The sequence below is a fragment of the Protopterus annectens genome, chromosome 3.part0, assembly GCF_019279795.1.
Source record: "Protopterus annectens isolate FY-2018-M chromosome 3.part0, PAN1.0, whole genome shotgun sequence".
Lineage (NCBI taxonomy): Eukaryota > Metazoa > Chordata > Ceratodontiformes > Protopteridae > Protopterus > Protopterus annectens.
Window position 1 is genome coordinate 188,725,174 of NC_056731.1, and position 25,310 is coordinate 188,750,483.

General features: G+C 41.9%; 1 protein-coding gene across 1 annotated transcript in view; it reads right to left on the reverse strand.

Annotated features, from left to right (window-relative positions):
- The window catches only part of GTPBP4 (GTP binding protein 4), an 869,480-nt gene that overhangs the window by 656,412 nt on the left and 187,758 nt on the right, over positions 1-25,310 (reverse strand). Inside the window, exon 5 of the mRNA XM_044064686.1 lies at positions 11,947-12,047. Coding sequence (XP_043920621.1) covers positions 11,947-12,047 — 101 coding nt within the window. The remainder of the gene's footprint in view (positions 1-11,946; positions 12,048-25,310) is intronic.

Consider the following 25,310-nt stretch of genomic DNA (forward strand, 5'->3'; position numbering starts at 1 on the left):
TGGGACAGCGTCCCTAGCACCTACATCCCGGGTGGCTCATTGGAACACACTCCTGAGAACCGTGGAACCAAAGGAAGCTCTGCCTCGAGAAACCACATCCAATTTGTAATGAGAAATAAAAGTGTGCGGAGAAGTCCAGGTTGCCGCAGCACAAATGTCATCAATGGATAACTTGGAGTGAAAGGCTACCGAAGTAGCCATAGCCCTGGTAGAATGAGCCTTGACTGGAAAGGGAAGATCTTTTTGGCCTATGAATAAACAAAAGTGATACAATCCTTAATCCATTTTGATATGGAAGCTTTTGATACTGATTGACCCAATTTGTTCGGTGCAAAAGAAACAAATAATTGATTTGATTTTCGTGTTTGAGCAGTTCTATCCAAATAAAAACGTAACTGTCTATGTACGTCCAATTGATGCAAAGTATATTCTGCGTTATTAGAAAATTCTGGGAAAAACACAGGGAGTTCTATGGTTTGTTGCAAGCAGAAAGAAGAGGCCACCTTTGGAATAAATGCAGGGTTCAATTTTAAAGAAACTCTATGTTTATGAAAAATCAAATAGGGAGGATCAGAACAAAGAGCTTGAAGTTCTGAAACTCGTCTAGCAGATGTTATGGCTACTAAAAGGCTGTTTTCCAAGACAGAAATTTTAAATCAGAGGTAGCAGCTGGTTCAGTTAGGGCAGCAAGAACCATATTCAAATCCCAAGGAGGAACAGGATGAGATAAAGGAGGCCTAAGGAGCCAAGCTCCTTTAAGGAACGCCTTACAAAGTTTGTGAGACATCAATGACGGTTCAAATGAAGCATGAAAATTAGAGATTGCCGCTAGTTGAACCTTAATGGTAGAAACTGAAGATCCCGACTGAAACAGGAAGGCCAGAAAATTCAAAACCTCCGATACTGGAGCAGTGAGAGGATCAATCCCTCGCTCTTGAGCCCAGAAGGCAAACCTTTTCCATTTACTGGAATAAAGTTTGATGGTGGAAGGTTTATGGAAGAGGACAGAATGTGAACCACATCCGCGAGAGGCATTATCTCGGACTAAGGATGGAAGTGGAGACACCATGCCGCCAACATCAGGGACCTGAGAGACGGATGAAGCCGCCTGACTGATGAGTCAACAGGTCTGGCACGGATCCAGAAACCATGGACCTTCTATCGCATGCCTCTGTAGGAAAGGGAACCAAACTTGACGAGGCCAGTGCGGGCAATCAGAATCATCTCGCCTCCATGAAAATGGCCTCCTGGATCACCCTCGGTAGGAGGGGAATGGAGGGAAGGCGAGAGAAGACCGGAGGGCCAACTGTGGGTCAGCCCTGGGAATCTGTCTCTGGGAAGGGAACAGTGTGAAGAACTCTGTGCATTTCGCATTGTGGGGACTGGCAAACAGATCGCAGCAAGGAAGACCCCATCTGTCGAAAATTTTCGCAGCTATACTCTGATTGAGGGACCACAAGAGAATGGTCCTGCTTAGTCTGTCCGCAATCACATTGGACTTCCATTAGAAAGCGGTTGGTAGCTACCAGTGCCAAAGTCTCATGGCTTCTCTGCATAGTTGGTAAGACCTGGTACCTTGTTTATGTACCATACTACCGACATGTTGTCGGATAGGATCGCAATCGGGCCCAGTGGGAGAGCGTGATGGAGAGCTTGGAGTACCAATAGTACCGCTCTCATTTCCAGGACATTGATATGCAAATGTGTTTCCTGGCTCTGCCATGTGCCTTGGACCGACCTGTCCAGGTAATGACCCCCCCCCACCCTACCTGGGAGGCGTCCGTGGTCACAGTGGCAACGGGACGTTGAGGAATAAATGATCGCCCTTGGTCGAGATTTGACTGTAGAAGCCACCAACGCAGATCTCGACGGCAACTTTCCGTTAATATGACTAAGTGGTTCAAGGGTAGTTCCTGATAAGACCATTGAACCGACAGTAGCCATTGAAGAATTCGCATGTGAAGTCTGGCCAAGGGAACTAGAAGTATAGTCGATGCCATCGAGCCCAACAGTTGTAGGATCCGATGGGCCGGGGCTCTTTGTAAGTGAAGGCAGGATTTGACTTGATCTTGTAAGATCTAAATTCTTGCTGCCGCAAAAATTCTTTTTGTGTCTAAGTCTGTGCCTATGAAAGTAATACGCTGAGAAGGCTGTAGTACAGATTTTTGCAAATTGAATGTGATCCCCAAAAAGCTGCCCAAGGTGAATGTCGCTCTGAGCGCTTGGAGAAGTAGATGCTCTGAGGTGGCTGTAAGGAGCCAGTCGTCCAGATAAGGAAACACCTGGAATCCCAGACTTCTCAGGTGAGCAGTTACCACTGCCAGACATTTGGTGAACACCCTGGGGGCTGTGGTGAGACCAAAGGGCAGTGCTCGGAATTGAAAATGACTGGCTCCGAGGTGGAAGCGTAAATGTCTCCTGGACTCTTGAGCTATGGGAATATGATAGTAAGCGTCCTGGAGATCTATTGAGCACATCCATGCATCTTTTCCAGCAAAGGAAGAATGGATTGAAGAGTGACCATTCGAATTTGGACTTCGATTCAGTGAGCTGAGGTCCAATATGGGCCTGAAGTCCCTGTCTTTTGGTACCAAAAATAATTTTGAGTAAGTTCCTGATCCGATCTGGTCTGTGGGGACAGGCTGGATGGCTCTTTTCTAGCAGCTTTGAAATTTCTAATGCTGCCTGATCCCGCTGACTGGGTGGCACGTCCGGGATTTTTATAGAAGGGGGTTTGGTGAAAGGAATGATATATCCTCCGGTAATAATGCGGAGCACCCACGATCGCTTGTTATGGATTCCCAAGCTTGTGGATGCGCTGCAGCGACCCCGACTGGCTCGAGTTGCACAGTCGGGCAACCACCAGGAACGCTGGTTGTATGAAGAACCACGAAGGAATCGCGGTCTCCAGAGTTACGGGGCCTCTGCCACCTCTGGGCTTCCAAAATCCCCTGCCTCTGGAGGGGAATCACTGGGTGGAGTAGGGAAAGACTTTGGGATTTTTAAACCACATCTTCCTCCTCTCCCAGCCTTGGGATAAGGCCTGGAAGGAGCGGAATACCCCAACGGCAGTCAAAGTCTTGCCCTCCTGCTCACACCGAGTGAGTGTGTCCTTCACCTTGGGTCCAAACAACGATGACCCATCAAAGAAAGAAGACTTGAAGGCCTCCGTAAATGAACACAAGCGTAACCAGGCTTGTCTCCTAAGGGCAACGCCTGTTCCTCTGCTTACTCGCCCCCTCGGCCGCATACGAGATGAGCCGCATGGACGAGTTGACGATAGAAGAAAGGGTAGTCATCTGTGCGCCAACAGTCGAGGCCAGCGCTTCAGGTAGATTACCAACAAGGAGTCATTTAGCTCTTTGAGAAGATCCCTTTGGAGCCTCGTAAAATGACATAAATAATTCAGCGACCGTAAGGTAAAGGCCGCTGAGGACAGGCACGCTCCCATACCTATCCATACTCCTAGAATCCTTATTAGGAGGATGAATAGAGCCTCTGCCACGTCCTGCTGTGTGGCAGAAGCCACCACCAAAGCATCTACCGGTACACCCTTAGTAAGAAATTCTTTCTGGGGGGGGGCTGATAAGAATTTGTTAGGCCTTCCACAGAATCAGGGGTGCTCCCTTCGAGAGACCACATCAAGGAGCTCATCGAAGGGCGGAGACACCCAGGAGGCGGAGGGCTGGGCCCCAAAGGCCTTGAGGAAGACTGACTCCTCAGTTGAAGGGGTTTTGGCTTGCCAGTCACCTCTCTGTCTCAGAATCTCCAAGATATCTGAGAAGGAGATATCATCCGAAGATGATTTGCGGGACCCTTCAGCGTCATCGAGGTCAGTATCTGATGCAATAGACTCATCTTGGGAGTCTACGTGCTTCCTCTTTCACAATTTCTTCCGTGGAGGTTCGTCCGAAGCAGTTTCGGACGGACCACCCGGAAGAAGGGAACCCCCGATCGAGGTATCCTCAGGCCCTAGGGCGGGGCTGCAATGTAACAGAGGCACCAGTCTCCAGGTCTAGGGACGGTAAGGTAGATTCTAGTTGAGCCGGCAAGGGCATGGCCAGCGCGCTCCTCATGGCCTCAAAGGCCGGACCTCCAGAATCCAAGGAAGTCACTGGCGAGGCCACGATGGCACTGAATTCCAGCAGCCGATGCTCCGAGGAAGACTAGGCACCAAGCACCTAATCCCAAAGTATTCCCTCGGGCCCGGCCAGGTCGCAGTGCCAAACCCTGAACCGGAGGACAGGGGCATGGTCGGAGCCGAGAGGCCTGAAAGGGGTCTCTGCTCTGGCTCCACATTGCTCCACCACCACCGGCTCCAACAACTCAGAGGAGGTTGGAGGAGGAATCAACAGTGTCGGGGATCGGCTCAAGCAAACTGTGCTGGGAGACCATTTTAGCAAATACTGGAGATTGGAAGAGCCTCTGTAAAACCCGATCCAGGTCCGAATCAGATAGTCTCGAGGATTTAGAGGAGGTAGACACTCGAGAAGATTTTCTTCTCGGCCCGAGCGGCTCCAATACTGTCGGCGCCGACTCCACCAACTCATGGACCACCATCGGCGCCGAGGAAGCCTTTCTTCGAGCCGAGGGTGAAGAGTCTGAGCTGGCCATTGTTCAACTTGCGGCTCAAGACAATGGAGCGAAGCTGGAGGTATCGAGGCAGACTCCGGCCCAAGTCAGTGGAGCCGAGGAAGAAGAAATCAACTTTTACGGACTTGTCGGAGCCGACGATCTTTTCTTTTTGGAAGCAACAGGTGGATTTAAAGCTTCCTCAAAAGAGGGTTTAATAAGCCCTTTTAAAATGAGCTTGTTCTTACGCTCTTGAAGAACCCTAGCAGAAAAGGCATGACATACACTACAAGTCTCTTGTAAATGTTTTGGCCCCAAACAATATACACAAATAGAGTGGCTGTCTGTTATGGACATTTTATAATTGCACCGAGTGCATTTTTTAAACCCTGACTTCTGTTCTTTGGACATAGTACAAGGTACCTGAGAAATATATAACTCACCACAAAATTAGCAGTATAGGAAAATAACTGAAAAGACACAGTAAACTTTACCTCACAACAACAGACAATAAACCAAGGCCAAAGCCCTCTAATTTTACAAGAAAAAGGCAGTAAAGAATCAAACTAAAGGTAGGGAAGCCTTTAAACTAAAAACTACACTGGGAGGGGCAAAGGCCCTCTAACTAAAACGGGCCTTGCCCGACAAAAAAGGAGAACAAGTACCAGAAACACTCAAACTTTCACAAAAAATTAAGCTGTTAAAACAGCTGTTGGTTAATATCCGACAATAAACCACAAGGTCAAAGACCAATAAAGGTAAATTTAAATCACTTAGCTCCAGCCAAGTCGAGACCACGTCCAGCTAGTAAAGCGGCAAACGAGATCTGGGGAAGCAGGTGTAGTGCATCCTGGGATAGGGACTAGCCCAGCCAATGAGAGACTTCGTGCTAGTGTATTAACCCCATCTGTCATGAATGTAGGCGAGATAGGATCCCATTACATCTAATTATTAATTAAACAAATAGAAAATGTGTAAATATATAGAGCTTTTCTAAATATTCATAAAAATATTTGTAATAACTAAGAATATGTAAACTTCAATGTGCACCAAGATAAAAATATAAAAATTAAACTAAAAAACATCAGATAATCAATTCTTATAAACCTTACATTTCCTATTGCATAAAACTGGCTTAAGTGGAACTTTTTCATTTAAACCAGGGTACCTGTCAGCTCTAAACTTAATTATCCATTTAATTTCACATCTTTCAATATAATTAATAATGTCACCTCCTCGGACATTCGGATGTATGACTTGTAATACTGAAAACTTGAACTGATGTGTGGAATCTGTTTGTTTAACATGTCTAGCTAAGGCATAATGTTCATTACCTAGCATTATATTGTAAATGTGCTCTCTGATTCTCTCCTTCAATCTTCTATTAGTCTTCCCTATATAGAACACACAACATTTTGTACACCTGGCTAAATAAATCACATTACATGTCTGACAATTTGCTGAGGTAGTAAGGGAATATAATATATTGTTGACTGGATGTACAAAAATTCCAGCATTATCTATACAGGGACATTGGTTACACCTTAAACAAGGTTTTGTTCCTAAGCTCCCCTCATGATGTTCAGATTGGGTTAGTATGCTTCAACGGTAAAGTAGTTGTTTAAGGTTCTTTTTATTCTTAAAAACAAACCTAAGTTCATTGCCTACGAGTCTTTTAATCTTCTCATCAAGCATTAAAATACCCCAATGTTTCCTAAAAATTCCCATAATAAGAGTATATATCCGAAGTGAAATATACTGAGATCTTAACTACAGGTTGGTCCTCAATGTGGACAACCTCCATGCTAGCAGGTTGTTCAGAAAAGTAAGGACATGCTGTAGTAGCTCTGAGGGCCCTTGTATTCAAGATGACTTCATTCACCTCTACAGAACTATACCCCCTATTTAACAACCTACATCTCAAATCATCTAATTCCTGTTCATAGCCTGTTAATAATGGGTTAAGTCTAGAGGCCCTCATGATCTGGCTTTTGACAACACTTCTAAAAACATGTCTCAGATGCAAACTGGTTCTGTGCAATAAAGTATTCCGGAAACATGTCTTCCTGTGTATACCGGTGTTGACCAGACCATTATCAAATCTATGTATATCAACATCTAAAAAAGAAATATTACTTCTAGAGTAATTCATGGTGGACTTCAGAAAACAAGGCAAAGTATTAATCTCTTCGTAGAACCTCAACAGACTGTCCTCATTATTCCAAATTAGAAACAAATCGTCCAGAAATCTAAGATAGAAACCTACAGATACCTTAAAGCTGTCCCTAACAAATAACTCCTGTTCTTCCCAGCATGCCATAACAGTATTGGTGTAGCTATTCGCACAAGGTGTTCCCATAGCTACGCCATCACGCTGGGAATAAATATCACCATTAAACATGAACACATTATTTTCAAGGACTGTTTCTAAGAATAAACATATTAAGTCAATTTATTTCAGTTGGAGACTAGAATGTGAAATCAGAAAATTATTTACATTACTAATACCTATAATATTAGGTATAACAGTAAATAAGCTTGTAACATCCAAGGTTACAAAATAAAAAGGCATGTCCTGTGCAAGAGGTTTCAAATAATCATAAAACTCAATTAAGAACTGTTTGCTATCTCTTAAGATCTGTTTCCTACTATCCACTAGAGGTCTCAGAAAGTATTCAATACATATTGATAAAGGCTCAGTAACCCAATTCCTACCCGACACGATGGGCCTCATAGGAGGGTGTACTGCATCTTTATGAATCTTAGGAAGACCATTTATAATAGGAGTCATAGGATGTTCTATTTTTAGGAAACGAAACATATCAAAATCTATGTCTTCACTAAAAAATAAGTCATCTAACACCTTAAAGACATTGCTCACTTTCCTTTCAACCTCTTGTAAATTAATAGCCATATAAAAATTATCATCTCGAAGTAGTGTGTTCATACTTTCTATATAGTGGTCCATATCCAAAACTACCATAGGGCCATCTTTGTCAGCTGGTCTTACAATGATAGAGACATCCCTCTTGCTTTTGTTTCAAATTCAAGTTCCATTTCTTACGCTACTGATTTCTATGACTATCAGTATACTGTAATTTGTGTAGATCTTCTTCTACAAGTTTATTAAAAATATCTAAATACGGATTCAACATAGGAACATAAGTACTAGGTAATTTAAAATTAGCTTGGTGCATATTACCATCAATGAAATTATTAAAATCAACTTTCAGCTGAACATTACGAGTGAATAATTTAGTATCTATGATTGTATCTGATACATCACTACCACGAGTGGGTATAAATGATAAACCTTAACACTTGAACTTCATCCTCAGACAATAGTCTGCTAGATAGATTGTACACTAAAGACTCTCTATATTCTCTCCCACATACGTTTGAGGGTAGGGCCAGTGTGCTCCCCCGCAGAACCTTTCCTTTTCTGTCTGCCTCAACTGAAGGATCTCTGTCGATTCGTGGAGTGAGGCAGCACAATGGGGAAAGGATGTGGTTCATTAATAGCATTAGTGTGTGTACTACGTCCGTGGCGCTCTTTTGGTCTAACCACAGATTCAGCTGAAAACGCACTAGATGTAGTATTACCAGTGTCATTTGGAGATACATGCAAAGGTGAATTACTAACATCCTGTCTGTCATTATGTAAAATTACACAACCAATTACAGAGGATTTATTAGTAATTGCATTTTGTACATCCAAAATACTCTTAGAGTTCATATCCTTAAGTCCATTAGTAGCAGTCTTATCATTCACAGCACTAGCCAAAACATCGCTAGTGTTTTCTTGTGTTGAGGGTAAAGTCTTACCAATATGAATATTATTCACTGAATTCAAAGTGGGATTATTCAAAGTAGAATTGTTCGTAAACGACTTAGGCCAAGTGAACACATGGCCTACAGAAAAATCTTTAGTGTCCCTAGTAATATATAGCATATATTTACACATTTTCTATTTGTTTAATTAATAATTAGTTATTAAGCAGATACTACATATATTAAGTGGCTGTCTTCACCTTTGCATGCATCTCCAAATGACACTGGTAATACTACATCTAGTGCGTTTTCAGCTGAATCTGTGGTTAGACCAAAAGAGCGCCATGGACGTAAGTACACGCACTAATGCTATTAATGAACCACATCCTTTCCCCATTGTGCTGCCTCACTCCATGAATCGACAGAGATCCTTCAGTCGAGGCAGACAGAAAAGGAAAGGTTCTGGGGGGGGAGGCACACTGACCCTACCCTCAAACGTATGTGGGAGAGAAGAGAGAGACTTTAGTGTACAATCTATCTAGCAGACTATTGTCTGAGGATGAATTTCAAGTGTTAGAGAAAGGTTTATCATTTATACCCACTCGTGGTAGTGATGTATCAGATACAATCATAGATACTAAATTATTCACTCGTAATGTTCAGTTGAAAGTTGATTTTAATAATTTCATTGATGGTAATATGCACCAAGCTAATTTTAAATTACCTAGTACTTATGTTCCTATGTTGAATCCGTATTTAGATATTTTTAATAAACTTGTAGAAGATCTACACAAATTACAGTATACTGATAGTCATAGAAATCAGAAGCGTAAGAAATGGAACTTGAATTTGAAACAAAAGCAAGTCTTAGATACATTGAAGAGGGATGTCTCTATCATTGTAAGACCAGCTGACAAAGGTGGCCCTATGGTAGTTTTGGATATGGACCACTATATAGAAAGTATGAACACACTACTTCGAGATGATAATTTTTATATGGCTATTAATTTACAAGAGGTTGAAAGGAAAGTGAGCAATGTCTTTAAGATGTTAGATGACTTATTTTTTAGTGAAGAGATAGATTTTGATATGTTTCGTTTCCTAAAAATAGAACATCCTATGATTCCTATTATAAATGGTCTTCCTAAGATTCATAAAGATGCAGTACACCCTCCTATGAGGCCCATCGTGTCGGATAGGAATTGGGTTACTGAGCCTTTATCAATATGTATTGAATACTTTCTGAGACCTCTAGTGGATGGTAGGAAACAGATCTTAAGAGATAGCAAACAGTTCTTAATTGAGTTTTATGATTATTTGAAACCTCTTGCACAGGACATGCCTTTTTATTTTGTAACCTTGGATGTTACGAGCTTATTTACTGTTATACCTAATATTATAGGTATTAGTAATGTAAATAATTTTCTGATTTCACATTCTAGTCTCCAACTGAAACAAATTGACTTAATATGTTTATTCTTAGAAACAGTCCTTGAAAATAATGTGTTCATGTTTAATGGTGATATTTATTCCCAGCGTGATGGCGTAGCTATGGGAACACCTTGTGCAAATAGCTACACCAATACTGTTATGGCATGCTGGGAAGAACAGGAGTTATTTGTTAGGGACAGCGTTAAGGTATCTGTAGGTTTCTATCATAGATTTCTGGACGATTTGTTTCTAATTTGGAATAATGAGGACAGTCTATTGAGGTTCTACGAAGAGATTAATACTTTGTCTTGTTTTCTGAAGTTCACCATGAATTAAGTAATATTTCTTTTTTACGTGTTGATATACATAGATTTGATAATGGTCTGGTCAACACCGGTATACACAGGAAGACATGTTTCCGGAATACTTTATTGCAAAGAACCAGTATGCATCCGAGACATGTTTTTAGAAGTGTTGTCAAAAGCCAGATCATGAGGGCCTCTAGACTTAACCCATTATTAACAGGCTATGAACAGGAATTAGATGATTCGAGATGTAGGTTGTTAAATAGGGGGTATAGTTCTGTAGAGGTGAATGAAGTCATCTTGAATACAAGGGCCCTCAGAGCTACTACAGCATGTCCTTACTTTTCTGAACAACCTGCTAGCATGGAGGTTGTCCACACTGAGGACCAACCTGTAGTTAAGATCTCAGTATATTTCACTTCGGATATATACTCTTATTATGGGAATTTTTAGGAAACATTGGGGTATTTTAATGCTTGATGAGAAGATTAAAAGACTGGTAGGCAATGAACCTAGGTTTGTTTTTAAGAATAAAAAGAACCTTAAACAACTACTTTGCCGTTCAAGCATACTAACCCAATCTGAACATCATGAGGGAAGCTTAGGAACAAAACCTTGTTTAAGGTGTAACCAATGTCCCTGTATAGATGATGCTGGAATTTTTGTACATCCAGTCAACAATATATTATATTCCCTTACTACCACAGCAAATTGTCAGACACATAATGTGATTTATTTAGCTAGTTGTACGAAATGTTGTGTGTTCTATATAGGGAAGACTAATAGAAGATTGAAGGAGAGAATCAGAGATCACATTTACAATATAATGCTAGGTAATGAACATTATGCCTTAGCTAGACATGTTAAACAAACAGACTCCACACATCAGTTCAAGTTTTCAGTATTACAAGTCACACATCCGAATGTCCGAGGAGGTGACATTATTAATTATAATGAAATATGTGAAATTAAATGGATAATTATGTTTAGAGCTGACAGATACCCTGGTTTAAATGACAAAGTTCCAATTAAGCCAGTTTTATGTAATAGGAAACGTAAGGTTTATAAGAATTGATTATCTGATGTTTTTTAGTTTAATTTGTATATTTTTATCTTGGTGCACATTGAAGTTTACATATTCTTAGTTATTACAAATATTTTTATGAATATTTACATAAGCTCTATATATTTACACATTTTCTATTTGTTTAATTAATAATTACTTATTAAGCAGATACTACATATATTAAGTGGCTGTCTACATTATTCTATGTGATTGTTCTTTCTATATCTGTGGTTTTTAGAATATGTTTGATGCCACTATATGTTTTAAGTTGTATTTGGCATAGTCAATTGACGTTGCTACTTTCTATTAATGATTGTTCAGACAGATGCTATGATTAATTGAATTGCCATAGCTTTTTATTCTTTTCTCTTTTTTTGCTGGTTAAGAAGGAAGTGATGTCATGTTTTTTAATTAGATTTTACTATTTAAATGTATGATAGAATGTTTTTTGTAAGTCTGATGAAGCCCTTGTGGTGAAAGCGCTTACTTCGTTCAATAAATATTTTTGCCAGTTTGCTAGTTTGACGTTTCGTTTTCTGATACTACAGTCATTTTAACAACGGTAATTAAGTATATTATTTTTTATCGTTGACTTTAGTATAATATTGACTGCAGTGGTTGACCCGTTGATGCTACAAACTGTTTGGATTGTCATTTTACTCATTACAGCTTATACGGGATGCCTATTTCTTTGGAGCCACTTGTGCCTGCAGTTCGTTTTAAATTTTAATTCATGTATGTACCATTTAGCCACTTCTCAGGAGAGTAAAAACAATAACAATAACAAATGAAGTCACACACCTGGTTTATAAAGCTGGATTTGCCAACATTGGGATAACCACACAAGAGAAGAGTTCTGGTATTTGGATCAATGGTAGGCAGACGAGAAAGATGTTGACGTACTGTAAACAAAAACAAAACAAAAACACATTAAATTCATACTACACAAACACTGCTCATGCATAAATAATGACTGGAGATCAACATAAAATGTCTCATCATTCTCTCCCAAAAAACAAGCAGACTCAACAAAATACTTACAGATGCATCACATGTACTTTTCTCTGTTTTAAAAGCTGTACATGGATAGGTGCAAGATATACAGTGCTGAAAATCTGATGACCAAATACAGAAACTTGGCAAACTTATAAAACTCCATTTGCAAGTTTCAGTACATAATCCTAGTTTTGCCTGTCCTGACAGCTTACCCTCATTTTTAGGACACTTCACAGCCCTCTGTGTTCATTAATTCTTTAATTTGCTCATCAGGTAAAACAGCTAGTCCAACAGAGACTTTCCAACCATGACCTGAGCTACATATGCAAAGACAGTAAATGTACTCACTACAAAGGTACAAAGCAAGGAAACAAAACACAACAGAAATAAGAAAAACAAATCATGTAAGCTGGAATAAAACATACATAAAACAATAAAATGAAAAATAAAAATGGGTTCACTATGATATCATGAAGCAAAACTATCCCTCATACAGTCATAGTTAAGATATGCTACTAATACATGTAACCCCATATAAATTACAAGAGGCAATTCATGGCACATTGTGGGTGGTGAGAAGAGCTCTCTTGGCTAACATCTACCTGGACTTCGGAATGGGGTCCATCCTCTCAAGGTATTAGAAACCTAAAATACTCAAAGAAATTAATGACTTAGAAATAGGGTCCAATCCTGTAACAGTACTAGAAATCCAAAAAACTTGGAGAAATTAAGAAAGGAAAAAGTATGAACAAATCAAGCTTGTTAAAAGAAAAACTCCAAAGCAACAGGTGATTTTTTTTTTTTTTTTTTTGCCCATCACTGAAACATATTAGCCTTCACAGTCATATAATCGCAGGGAATGTTTTGCTACTGGTGTTGTAGCATGATGTAGCAGAGCCTATATATTAAAACAAAAACAAAAAAAAAATCATACCTGGATTCATAATTTGGGATGTTGGCACTGAGGAGATTGTGTTTATGCAGTTACCATTTGTCAAATGGTTGCTGCCCTAATAAAAAAGACCAGTTTGGATGCACAATACAGGAAAGAAGGAAAAGGTAAACTAAGTTTGTCATTTAAACTTACATACTACTGATACAGATATTACTACAAATAAATTACCTACATCATAAAGAGAAATGTGAAATTAATAAACAATTGCACACAGTCAGTGCTGAGAAGAAAATGTCATGATGTAAAATGAACGGAAATGGGATCAATGATACTCCGAGGTGCTAACTTCATTAAGTCTGTCCACAGGAAACCAGCCTTTCACTTGAAACCATACTAATGTCAAATTGTTTTAAAAACAATACTTATGTACTTACCATAACGATACATCCGTGTTGCCCGATTTTCATCCTGTTCAAAACATGGGCTGTTTGTTGGATCCGAATGGATCTGAACTTGGCAAGGGCTCTAATTCCTTCCCTACCCATAATTCCCTCCATTCCACCCTAGTACTTCAGATCAAGTTTGCCCCATCAACTAGAAAATGCAAAGAAATAAGAACCCTTTTAAGGTTAGTTACTAACTTGACAAGGAATATTTAGGAGTTAGTAAGTCTGACAGGAGTGTTCATAGGCAAGATGCAGGTGAGATCGATTTTGTCACCAGAAACCAATAGATGATAATTTGAAAGGGGACAGGAGGGAAGGAGGTTGAACTTGGCGAAAATCGGACAACATGGACTGTTATGGTTACGTACATAACTCTTGTATCAGATGTCTATTTTCGGCCGATTTAACACAAGAGACATTCCAGAGATATTTCTACCTGGGTTGTATCAAGGAAGGATGTTTCTGAGAATGGTGAACCAAAGGAGGCATGTGACATAGATTGTACATCCAATTTATAATGAGACACAAAGGTGTGAAACATTAACCAGATTGCAGCAGCACAAATCATCGATGGGAAGTCTTTGCATAAAGGCTGAAGTGGCTATTGATCTTGTGGAATGAGCTTTGGCCTTCAATTGCAGGGACAGATCCTTTTTAATGCAAGCAAAGGAAATACGATCTAATAACCATCTTTGAAGAGTAACTTTAGGAGCTGCAAATGGCAAATAAAAAGAAGTTATGTACTCACCATAACATTCCATCTGAATAGCTGTACTTCATTTGTCTTCAACCTGTGGGTTATGGATCCGAGCCGGCAACTTTACTAGCATCAGCTCCGAGCTCCAAACACTTCCCCTTACCCATAATACACCTCCACTGCCTTCCATCACCAGATCGAGTTTGCTGAACCTTATACTGAGAACCCAACCTGAAAAAAAAATTTTTCTTGTGACCTATACTGCAGGCCGTAGGCTGATCATATGCCAAGGTCCAGGGGAAGGAGGGAGGGACGGATGAAGACAAATGAAGTACAACTACTCAGATGGAACGTTATAGTGAGTACATAACTTCTCTATCTGAAGTAGTTTACTTCATTTGGTCTTCAAACTGTGGGACAGAGACCCCAGCTACTTAACTCCTGGGAGGCCCTCATGGAAGGATATTCCGGAGCACTGCGGAATCAAAGGATGTTCTCCTTCTGGAAGTCAAATCCAATTTGTAATAAGAAATAAACGGATGAGATGTGGACCAAGTAGCTGCAGAACAAATATCATCCAAAGACACTCTAGACCAAAAGGCCACAGACGTAGCCATGGACCTAGTGGAATGAGCTTTCACCTGACCTGAAGGAGACATGCCTCTGTCCTTATAGACCTGCAGGATGCATGAATAAATCCATCTAGCTATAGTGATCTTGGAGATAGGTTTCCCCAAAAAGGGTTTATAGAAGGATACAAACAATTGATCAGATTTACGGAAATTTTTTGTCCTGTGCAAGTAGAAGCCTAACTGTCTATGAACATCCAACATGTGGAGTTTGTATTCCATCTTGTTAGTAAAATTAGGAAAGAACACAGGCAAACTGATGATCTGATTGACACTGACTGGTGATGCCACCTTAGGAAGAAAGGATGGATTGGTTCGAAGGGAAACCCTATCTTTGTAAAAAATCATGAAAGGAATTTTGATGGACAAAGCCTGTAATTCTGAAAGAATAAAAAAATCCACGACCAAGGAAGTAGGAAGCAGCTCTTTGTTGTAGACTGGAAAATTTCTTTTAATAAACAAAGTTCACGAAGCAAAAGTAACACAAGCGCTTTCGCTCAGGCAATCCTGAGCTTTATCATGATAATCAAGGTCTTAATTGAGACAGCTTGTTACCAAAGTGCATTAGTGAATTAAAGGTAGGTTATAAAATTGGTTTAAAAAGGTGAACAATGGATAAAAAATATATATATATATATATAAAACTGAATTATAATTCTAAAAATGAAAATTAAAAAACAATTATATTCTATATGTTAAATGAGTTACATGGAGCTGGGGATATTTATATTATTGAAGTTTAAGTTATCGTGAACTATTATGGTAGCTGAGGCTGGATGCAGGCAGGTCACCTGGACTCAACGGGACCATCAGCATCAAACCAGTTTTGAAGTTAAGAAGAGCTAGGTTATAGTTTTGTTGCTGAAGTCAGTTACTGTAGCGAGTTACCCCTAGACTTAGTTATCTCAAATGGGTACTCATTCTTCTATAATGCTTTAGGCCCTAACCATCTCTATTATGATGTCTCTACCCATATCTCTGGCAAGTGTCCATTACTAACAGATTAATTTATTACCGTCATTTTTGGTATTATGGCGTCAATTTTTAGAATTTATTTAACATATTTTAATAAGAAAGATTTTTGGAATTCTTATCAAATATGCATTTCACTGTATCAGCACATTTAGGAATATCCATCAATTAATGTTTAACTCTTTTACTATGGGTCATGGTGCATAGCTAGGAACTTCAATAATATAAATATCCCCAGCTCCATGTAACTCATTTAACATATAGAATATAATTGTTTTTTTAATTTTCATTTTTAGAAGGCTTGTATTTATAATTCAGTTTGGTAACGCACATATATATATATTTTTTATCCATTGTTCACCTTTTTAAACCAATTTTATAACATGTACCTTTAATTCACTAATGCACTTTGTTAACAAGCTGTCTCAATTAAGACCTTGATTATCAGGATATATAAGAGGCACTGGTATACAGAATTTTTGTACTACTTGATAAAGCTCAGGATTGCCTGAGCGAAAGCGCTTGTGTTACTTTTGCTTCGTGAACTTTGTTTATTAAAAGAATTTTTCCAGTTTACAACAAAGAGCTGCTTCCTACTTCCTTGGTCGTGGATTTTTTATTCTTTGGTTACTGTTGCTTTGGTTCTTGATTTTTTGCTGTAATTCTGAAACCCTTTTTGCAGAGGTAACAGCAACCAGAAAAGATGTTTTCCAAGATAAAAATTTCAGATCTGCAGTTTCGGCAGGCTCGAAAGGCGGGGCGACCAAAGCTGCTTGAAGAACCATAGTAAGGTCCAATGGGGGAACAGGATCTTTGACGGGGGGGGGGGTAACAAAAACATGCCTTTAATAAAGGTCTTACACAGTCTGGAAGAGGCTAAAGAGGCAGAATTCTCGCCCACATGAAAATGAGAGATGGCAGCCAAATGAACTTTGACAGCAGAAGAACTAGCTCCGTGTTGAAAATATCAGCTAAAAAATCAAGAATGGTGGAAATAGGAGCCATGAAAGGGTCTAAACTCCTTTGAGAGGCCCAAAGGGAAAAACGTTTCCACTTGCTGCAATAAACCTTCCTGGTCGAAGACTTATGAGCAGCCACAAAGTACAAACTGGGAGTTAAGAACTACTAAACACAAAACTTATGAGCAGCCACCAAAATAGATCTAACTGAGGAGGATAGTCCAGGAGTCCTAGCAATCACGGGAACTGGAGCAGGCAAGCTGTGAGCTTCAGGCTGTCCAGATTCGGATGAGGCACCCCCAAAGGGTGTGAAATTAAATCCTGACTGGGATCTAGGATCTAAGGCAGAGCCAGAAGGTGAGACCAAAGGAAGGGAAACCATACCTGGCGAGGCCAGAACGGGGTAACGAGGATCACTTTGCTCCCCAGCTGATGAGCTTTCTGTAAACATACAGAAGACTGGGAGGCCAAGCATGAACTAGAGCTTCTCTGGGGGACTCCCCCGGCAGGGGGCTCAGAGTGAAAAACTTGCTGCACTTTGTGATGGAAGAAGATGCGAAGAGATCACAGCAAAGTTGACCCCACTCATTGAAGATCTGTTCCGCTACTGACAGATTCAGAGACCACACGTAAGGCATCAGAATGGTCTGACGTAGCCTGTCCGCTAGGATGTTGACCATCCTGTAATGTGCATTGCGATGAGAAAGCGACCGGTGGAGATGGCCCATTCCCACACTCTCATGGCCTCACAACAAAGGGGGTAAGATCTGGTCCCTCCCAGTTTGTTGATATACCAGACTACTGACACGTTGTCTGACTGAATGGAAATCGTCCCCAGAGGAAGAAAGACATAAAGGGTCTACAATGCTAGAATGACCGCCCTCATCTCCAGGACATTTATGTGCAAGCTGGTTTCTATGGGGGGACCACAGGCCTTGGATTGTCCTGCCTGAACAATGCCCCCCCCCACCTGAGTTGGGAGGCATCCATGGTCACAGTGGTTTGAGCTGGGGCTGGAACAAAAGCTCGTGCCTCCAAAATGTATGGAGAACAAATCCACTATAGCAGGGACAGCCGACAGACTCGACTGAGTTGAATTGGATATGTCAATGGTGGTTCCAATAGGGACCATTGTACAGTTAGAGTCCACTGTAGAATTCTCATGTGTAACCAAGCAAATGGGATAAGAGTTAATGGTTGCTACCATCGAGCCTAAGACCCTCAACACCGATTCCGCCGTTGAGAGATGAGAATGGTAGATCAGGGGAGACATGCATCCTCAGACTTTGAACTCTTTCCGAGGTCAGGAATAATTTGCACTGAAGAGCATCTATCCTAGCACCAATGTAGTTTATCACCTGTACAGGATCTAGGAGAGATTTGAATGCGTTGATTGTGATCCCCAAACACAGGGAACTGTCTGGGGCTCTTCGAGCACAGGCTGTCCCTCTGGTAAAACAATGGGGAACGTAGACACAGCCGAGGGGGTCTAGGTGGAGTCCGAGGGGGCAAACAGGGGTCTCGATTCAACGGAGAGAACCCTTTCTACCATGTCGAATGCCGAAGGAGAGTAAACCTCCTGGGAAACCAATAAAGGGGCAGGTCTCCCCGGGTCCGACGAGAGAATTGGAGCCAGGCTGGAGGTCGATGGAACTCTGAGGGAAGGAACCTGGCCTGACAAAGTCGGAGCTGAAGCAAAAGGTTCCACTCCTCAGATCCGACATCCAAGCTCTGACTCCAAGAGCGGCTCAGATCCAAGCTTGTCGGATCCGAAATGCTCCAGGCAGCTGTCGGCACTGAGGAAGCAAGTACCGTCAGCGCTGACCCCTGACCAAGGCCAACCTCGGATCTGAATACTCCAAACCCCGAAGGTCAGATCGAAGAAAGAGATATAGGTTGGAAAAATGGAAGAGAACGCCCCCCTCCTGAGGGAGGAGAGCTGGCAAGACTCCCATCTGGATCTGGGTACAGATAAACCTCCTCTTCATTTTATCCAAATCCATATCAAACAAGGAATGGGTGGACCGCAACAAGGCCAACGACTCTGACCTGTCGGGTCGGGGCACCGAGGCCCAAGAAGCTGAACGGGTCTCCTCCAGCTCCAGGGAGAAACTCTGAGATTGGAGCCAAGGGGAGTCATGGATCCTTGACGTCTGCATAGATGAAGCGAGGTCCGCAGACCTCTTTCTCTTTTCCCTCGCCTTCAACTCTCCCCTCCCTCTCTCTACCTCTTTTCTGCTCCGCTACCACAAGCTTTGGTACAGGAGATTGAGTCCCAGTCTGGGAGGGAGGAGAAGCCAGAGGGAGAGAGAAGGAGAGGCGGCCACAGCAGCCACTGTGACCGAAGCTGGAGATGAGAAAACAGAGTTTGAAGGGGGAAGAAGGTCTTTCAGGGTCAACCTGGCCTTTCTGTCTTTTATGGCGTGGGGGTTGAAGCCCACACATATGCTGCAGTCCACACTCAGATGGGGCACAAAACACACAAGAGTGTGGCCATCCGCAGGGGATAATTTATGGCCACACACTGTGCAACGCTCGAAAACAAGCTTTTCAGCCATTCAAAGGGGATCTAGTATTTGTCTGCCTGGGAAGACATGATCGACAAACCACGATGCTTTGCCAGAGATGGTCTGCACCTGTCACCCTTGGGATTCAGGTTACTGGCTAAAGCCCTTGCCACCCCTACAGTGCCTTTTTTTGGCAAAGTTCAAAGGATAAAACCACCACTGTAACAGATACAAGCATGCAAAATCTGAAGGTAATGCTACTCAATGCTAGAAGTCTAAACATCAAAATGCACTCTCTCGAGGCACTCCTAAAAATGGAGAACATCGATATCTGTGAAGTGACTGAGACCTGGTTCAAGGCTCCAGAGAGCACCCCTGCAATACCAGGCTACAATTCCTACCACACTTTTCGGCCACAAAACCAAGACCGAAACACTAAAGGTGGAGGAGTGTCCATATTCACCAAAAATATTCACACCTCGAGGCTAGTTGCCCAACAAAATGCATCTGAAATTCTCCAGGTGCAACTAACACTAGGTAAGAATGCAATCCAAATTGTAGCTTGCTACAGATCCCCCACCATACCCCAAGATTCTCACTACACCTTCCTAAACATACTGGAAAATATTAAGATACAACCAAACACCCTAATACTAGGTGATTTCAACTACCCTGCCATTAATTGGAAAAACTACTCGGGTACCAACTCCTTTTCCCAACTGTTCTTGGAATTCATAAATTCCAACGCCCTGGATCAACTAATCCATTGTCCCACCAGGGGCTCCAATATCCTAGACCTGGTCATTACCAACATGGGAGATAGATGCTCCACACCAGTGGTCACCCCCTCATTGGTCAGGTCTGACCATAAGCAAATCACCCTTGACATCCACATCCCACCCCCACCCCCCAGTAAGAAGACCTCCTTAAAAAACTTCTCCAAAGCCAACTTCATGCTACTGAAGTCAGAACGCAGACAGGATCTGAAAGTTCGATTGCAGAATCCTGCACTAAGGCACTGTACGAGCACATCCACTCGTGCATGAATCGTGCCATCCCAAATAGAACCAAGATGCTCTTCTCCAAAAAAAGGAAGCCAACCTGGTGGTCCCCTGCTATAAACAAACTATACAACAGAAGGAAGAAACTGTTGCAGAAAAGAGGAAAATCCTAGGATGCAAAAAACTCCTTCACCAGCCTCAGTAAGAAGCTGAGATCCCTCATAAAATCCTCAAAAGCTAGTTACGAAAATAAAATTGCCAAAGATTCCAAAGACAACCACAAGGCATTCTATAGTTATGTCAAGAATCTAAATGGCAATGCTCAGATCTGCTCTGAACTACAACAGAATGGCATTAAATATACTGATCCCAAGGATATTGCCAATATCCTGGCAGATCGATTTAGTGCCAACTTCACTCCCCTCTCACCCCCTAAAGGGCCCATCTCAATACCAAAAGATTGCCAAATTCCGATAATCACAGCTACACAGGTAGAAACAGCACTCTCCAAAGCTAAGAATACAGCATCCATGGGACCAGATGACATCCCAGGCTGTGTACTACATGAACTACAAAATGAACTGGCACCCCACTTAAGTGCCATGTTTAATCATAGCCTCACCTCAGGCTTCGTGCCCACTGAGTGGTGCACAGCTACAGTTATCCCGCTCCACAAGGGAGGATCCACCTTGGATCCCAGGAACTACCGTCCCATCAGTCTGACAAGCCTGATCTGCAAGGGCATGGAACTTATAAACAAAGACATTGGCAACCTCCAGACACTGGACCCCACCCAGTTTGGGTTTGTGAAGGGCCGATCTTGTCTCCTGAATCTGACTGACTTCTTTGAATCGGTCTCCAGAGCTGTGGACGAGGGTAAGGAGGTCCACACAGCCTATCTGGACCTCGCCAAGGCCTTCGACACCATCCCCCACTCTGGAATCATAGATAAATTTACTAAGCTGGGCATAAATCCCTACATCACTTGATGGGTTGCCAACTGGCTTACTGACAGAACCCAGACTGTAAAAGTAGCCGACTCCAAATCCAGCTCCAGACAAGTGACATGTGAAGTACCTCAGGATTCAGTCCTGGGACCACTTTTGTTTGGCATCTACTTCTCTGAAGTACAGGCCAACATTAAGGGACTCTGGCTAACAAAGTTTGCAGATGACTGCAATGTGGGAGCCATTATTGAATCCCCAAATGATGTGGATATTCTACAAAAGGGCCTTACAGAAACAGATGCCTGGTGCCAGAGCCATGGGCTCAAGCTTAATGCCAAGAAATGTATAGTCATTCCCTTTGGAAAAAAACATGTACCCATGAACTACCACATAGGTGGCAGGACACTAAACATCGAAAGTGTGATGAAAGACTTAGGGACACAAGTGGACAGTGGTCTCACTTTCGATAACCACATCGCCACAACAGTCAGGAAATCCTTCTATGTGGCACACCTCATCACTAAGGGCTTTTCATCCAGAAAAAAGGAGGTCATTGTCCCACTGTACTAATCCCTCATTAGACCCATTATAGAGTATAATGCCCCATTTGGTATGTACCTCACAAGACATCTGCAACAGCTGGAAAGGCCACAGAAATACCTCACTAAAAGAATCACAGGCCTAAAGCAGATGCCATATGCTGACCGTCCAAAAAAAACTCCAGCTATACTCTGTGGCATATCGTCTACTCAGAGGCGATCTCTGCTTAACATACAAGGCCATGTCAAACCCTGAGCTGTTGGACATGCTCCACTTAAAAAAATCCCAATCCCTCAGAGCCACACGCTCCAGGGATCTAAACCTTATCATCACAATGAACAAAACATGCTGGAGGGATAGGTTCCTGACCCAGAGACTCCCCATACTCTGGAATAGACTGCCCATACATGTCAAACAGAGCACCTCATTGGCCCTCTTCAACAGGAACGTTGATGATTGGATGGGAGATAGGAAATTCACCCTGGGGATCATGTCAGTCACCCTACTAGACAGGGGCCCAGGGAAGTAAATATTGTGGGGAAAAAATTTCCAGGGAATTGTTATGGCTAGGCTTGCATAGGCCTTAGGGCCAATAGCCTAGTCCCAACCTATGAACCTATACTAACACAGTAGAAAGATAACCTAAGAAAAAAACAGGCAGTTTCTTTCTAACTGACACACACAAACCCACTCACCATACAGAGAAAACACTGATGGGGGAGGGGAAGCTACAATTTACTCTAACTATCCAAAAACTCAAAGTCAACACACCAAGCGAAGGGAGGAGAAAGGGGACCTATACTGACACTAACTGACAAAACTTTGAAGAAAAAAGCTACTCACAAAGGTTTTACCCACTCAACTAGCTGGAGCTCAAGAGACACGATGCTAAAGTTATTCGCAGCAAACAAGATCTGGGGATGGAAGGCAGTGGAGATGTATTATGGGTAAGGGGAGGAGTTTGGAGCTCAGCACTGATGCTAGTAAAGTTGCAGCTCGGATCCGTAACCCACAGGTTGAAGAACAAATGAAGTAAACTACTTCAGACACTAAATAAATGAATTTAGGTCTAGAAAAGACAATGAACAACTGGTCAGATTTCCTGAGGTGTTTCTTTCTATGGAGATACAATCAGAGTTGATGAATATCCAACACATGCAGACTATATTGATCTTTTTTTGGAGAATCTAGGAAAAATAAAAAAAAAACTTGTAGGTTGATGGATTGGTTTAAATTTGCTTCAGATACCACCATAGGAAGGAAAGATGCATTAGTCCTTAAGTAAACTCTGTGTTTGTAGAAAATCATTTAAGGAGGTTTGCAAGAAAGGGCCTGTAACTTTAAAATTCATCTGGTGGATGTAATAGCTGCAAGAAAAATTGTCTTCCAAGACAGGAACTTCAAATCTGTTTATGCTGCTGGTTCAAAGCGAAGCTGAGTTAATGCTTGGAGCAAAACAGTAATATCTCATGGAGGAATTGGGTCCCTGATTGGCAGTCAAAGGAGGAATATTTTCCTCAAAAAGGCTTTAGAGACTTATGATAGTGTGCAGGCATCATTCTGACCTATGTGGAAATTTGAAATTGCAGCCATTTGTACTTTGATAGTGGAGAACCTGAAACCACTATGAAAAGTTCAAAAGAAACTCCAGTATGGAAGGGATGGAAGCAGAAAAAGTTTCTATTCTTTTCAAAATTGCCCATACAGAAAACCTTTTCCATTTGTTATGGTAACACTTTTTACTGGACTGTTTCTGGAAGGCCAAAATAATCTGAACAGATGCTGGAAGCCTGGTATACCTGGACAAAGTCAAAACTGGAGGAACCAAGTGGTTTAGTTTTGTGGACTTCTGGTCCAGAGGAGGCAATCCAGCCAGGTGAGTCAAGAGATTTGGACACTGATCCAACATCCATAGAGTAGAGGATGTACTAGTAGAGGCCACAGTAAGGGGAACCATGTTTGTCGGGGCGAAAAACGAGCAATGAGGATCACTCTCATCTTGCATTTTCTTGCTTTCTGAATTAATTTGTTAATTAGAGGCAATGGGGGAAGCATAAGAGAGACCCAGGGACCAACTGTGGACTACAGCATCCCTCGGTGACTGTCCCTGTGGATGAATCATGGCAGAGTCACTGCTGCACTTATTGTTCAGTCAGGAAACAAACAGGTTGCAGCAAGATTGCCCCAGCGATGGAAAATCAAAGTTGCCATTGTTGGGCTGAGAGACCACTCATGAGGCACTACGCCTGCTCAACTTCTCTGTTAATACACTGGACATCCTCAGAATGTGCACTGCTAACAGAAATTGATGCAAAGACATGGCAATGCCATACTCTCATAGCTTCACAAGAAACACATGAGCAGGTTCAGAAGGTATGAGAGGGTTCCTCTCTGTTTGCTGATGCTCCAGACTAGTGCCATGTTGTCTATCTGTATGGAACTCAAATCCTCGGGCAGAGCATCGTGCAACATCTGCAACGCTAGAAGGACTGCCCTCATATCTAAAACACTGATGTGAAGATTGGCCTCTAGATGTGACCAAGAACCTTGGACAATTCTCCCACTGAAATGTCCCCACCTTAGAAGGTAGGCACCTGTGGTCGATCTGTGTGAAAAGGGCAACCTCCGTCGCCGATGACCTGATATGCTCTCTGCATATTTATGTTAGGTGAATTTTGGTATGTAATAAATGAATGTTTAGAGACTACTGCACAGAGTCCACTGGAGTAATCTCATGTAGAACCTGGTTACTGGAACCAGTAAGACTGAGAAGGCCATTAGACCTAAACATTATATCATTAACCTTGCTGAAGGTGAAGAATGTTGAAGTACCTGTGCAGCTGCCAGACACAGGGTGAGCACTCTGGAGTGGGATAATTTAGGTGAGCACTCTGGAGTGGGGTAATTTGTAAAATTGAGTCCAGCTGGAATCCAATGACTTCTACTTACTGTGTCGGATCTACATGGATCTTGGATAATTTATCATGATCCCTAAGTTCTGCTTTAGGTGAAGAAGGTCCAAATGATATAAAAGCAGATGCTTGGAGGTAGCAGTGAGGAGCCAATCATCAAGACATGGGAAAACTTGGATTTCTATTATTTTGGTAAAACACCTTGGTAGCTGTGGTGAGACCGAAGGGCAGCACTCTGAATTGGTACTGACTGGCTCCCAGCCACAAATGCAGAAATCTCCTGGAACACTTCTCTACCTTTATATATGTGCCCTAGAGATCTATACAGCACATCCACTTGTCCTTCCTCAGAAGAGGCAACATGGACTGAATTGTTGTCATCCATAATTTTGTCTGTTTTACAAACTAATTTAGATGACTCTAGTCTAAAATGGGCCTGAGGTCCCCTGTCTTCTTGGGTACTAAAAAGAAACTTGAATAAACTCCAGACTCTAACTGGCCTTTGGGGACTGACTGATGACTTTCAAGCAGCTTGGAAATTTCTGCTGCTGCAGGTACCCACCAAAGGGGTGAAACATAGGAACTTTCTGCTTTTTTATTCCGGGGGGAGGTGGTGAAGGGAAACTGATTAGCCTCTGGAAATTATGATTAGCAACAAAGAATT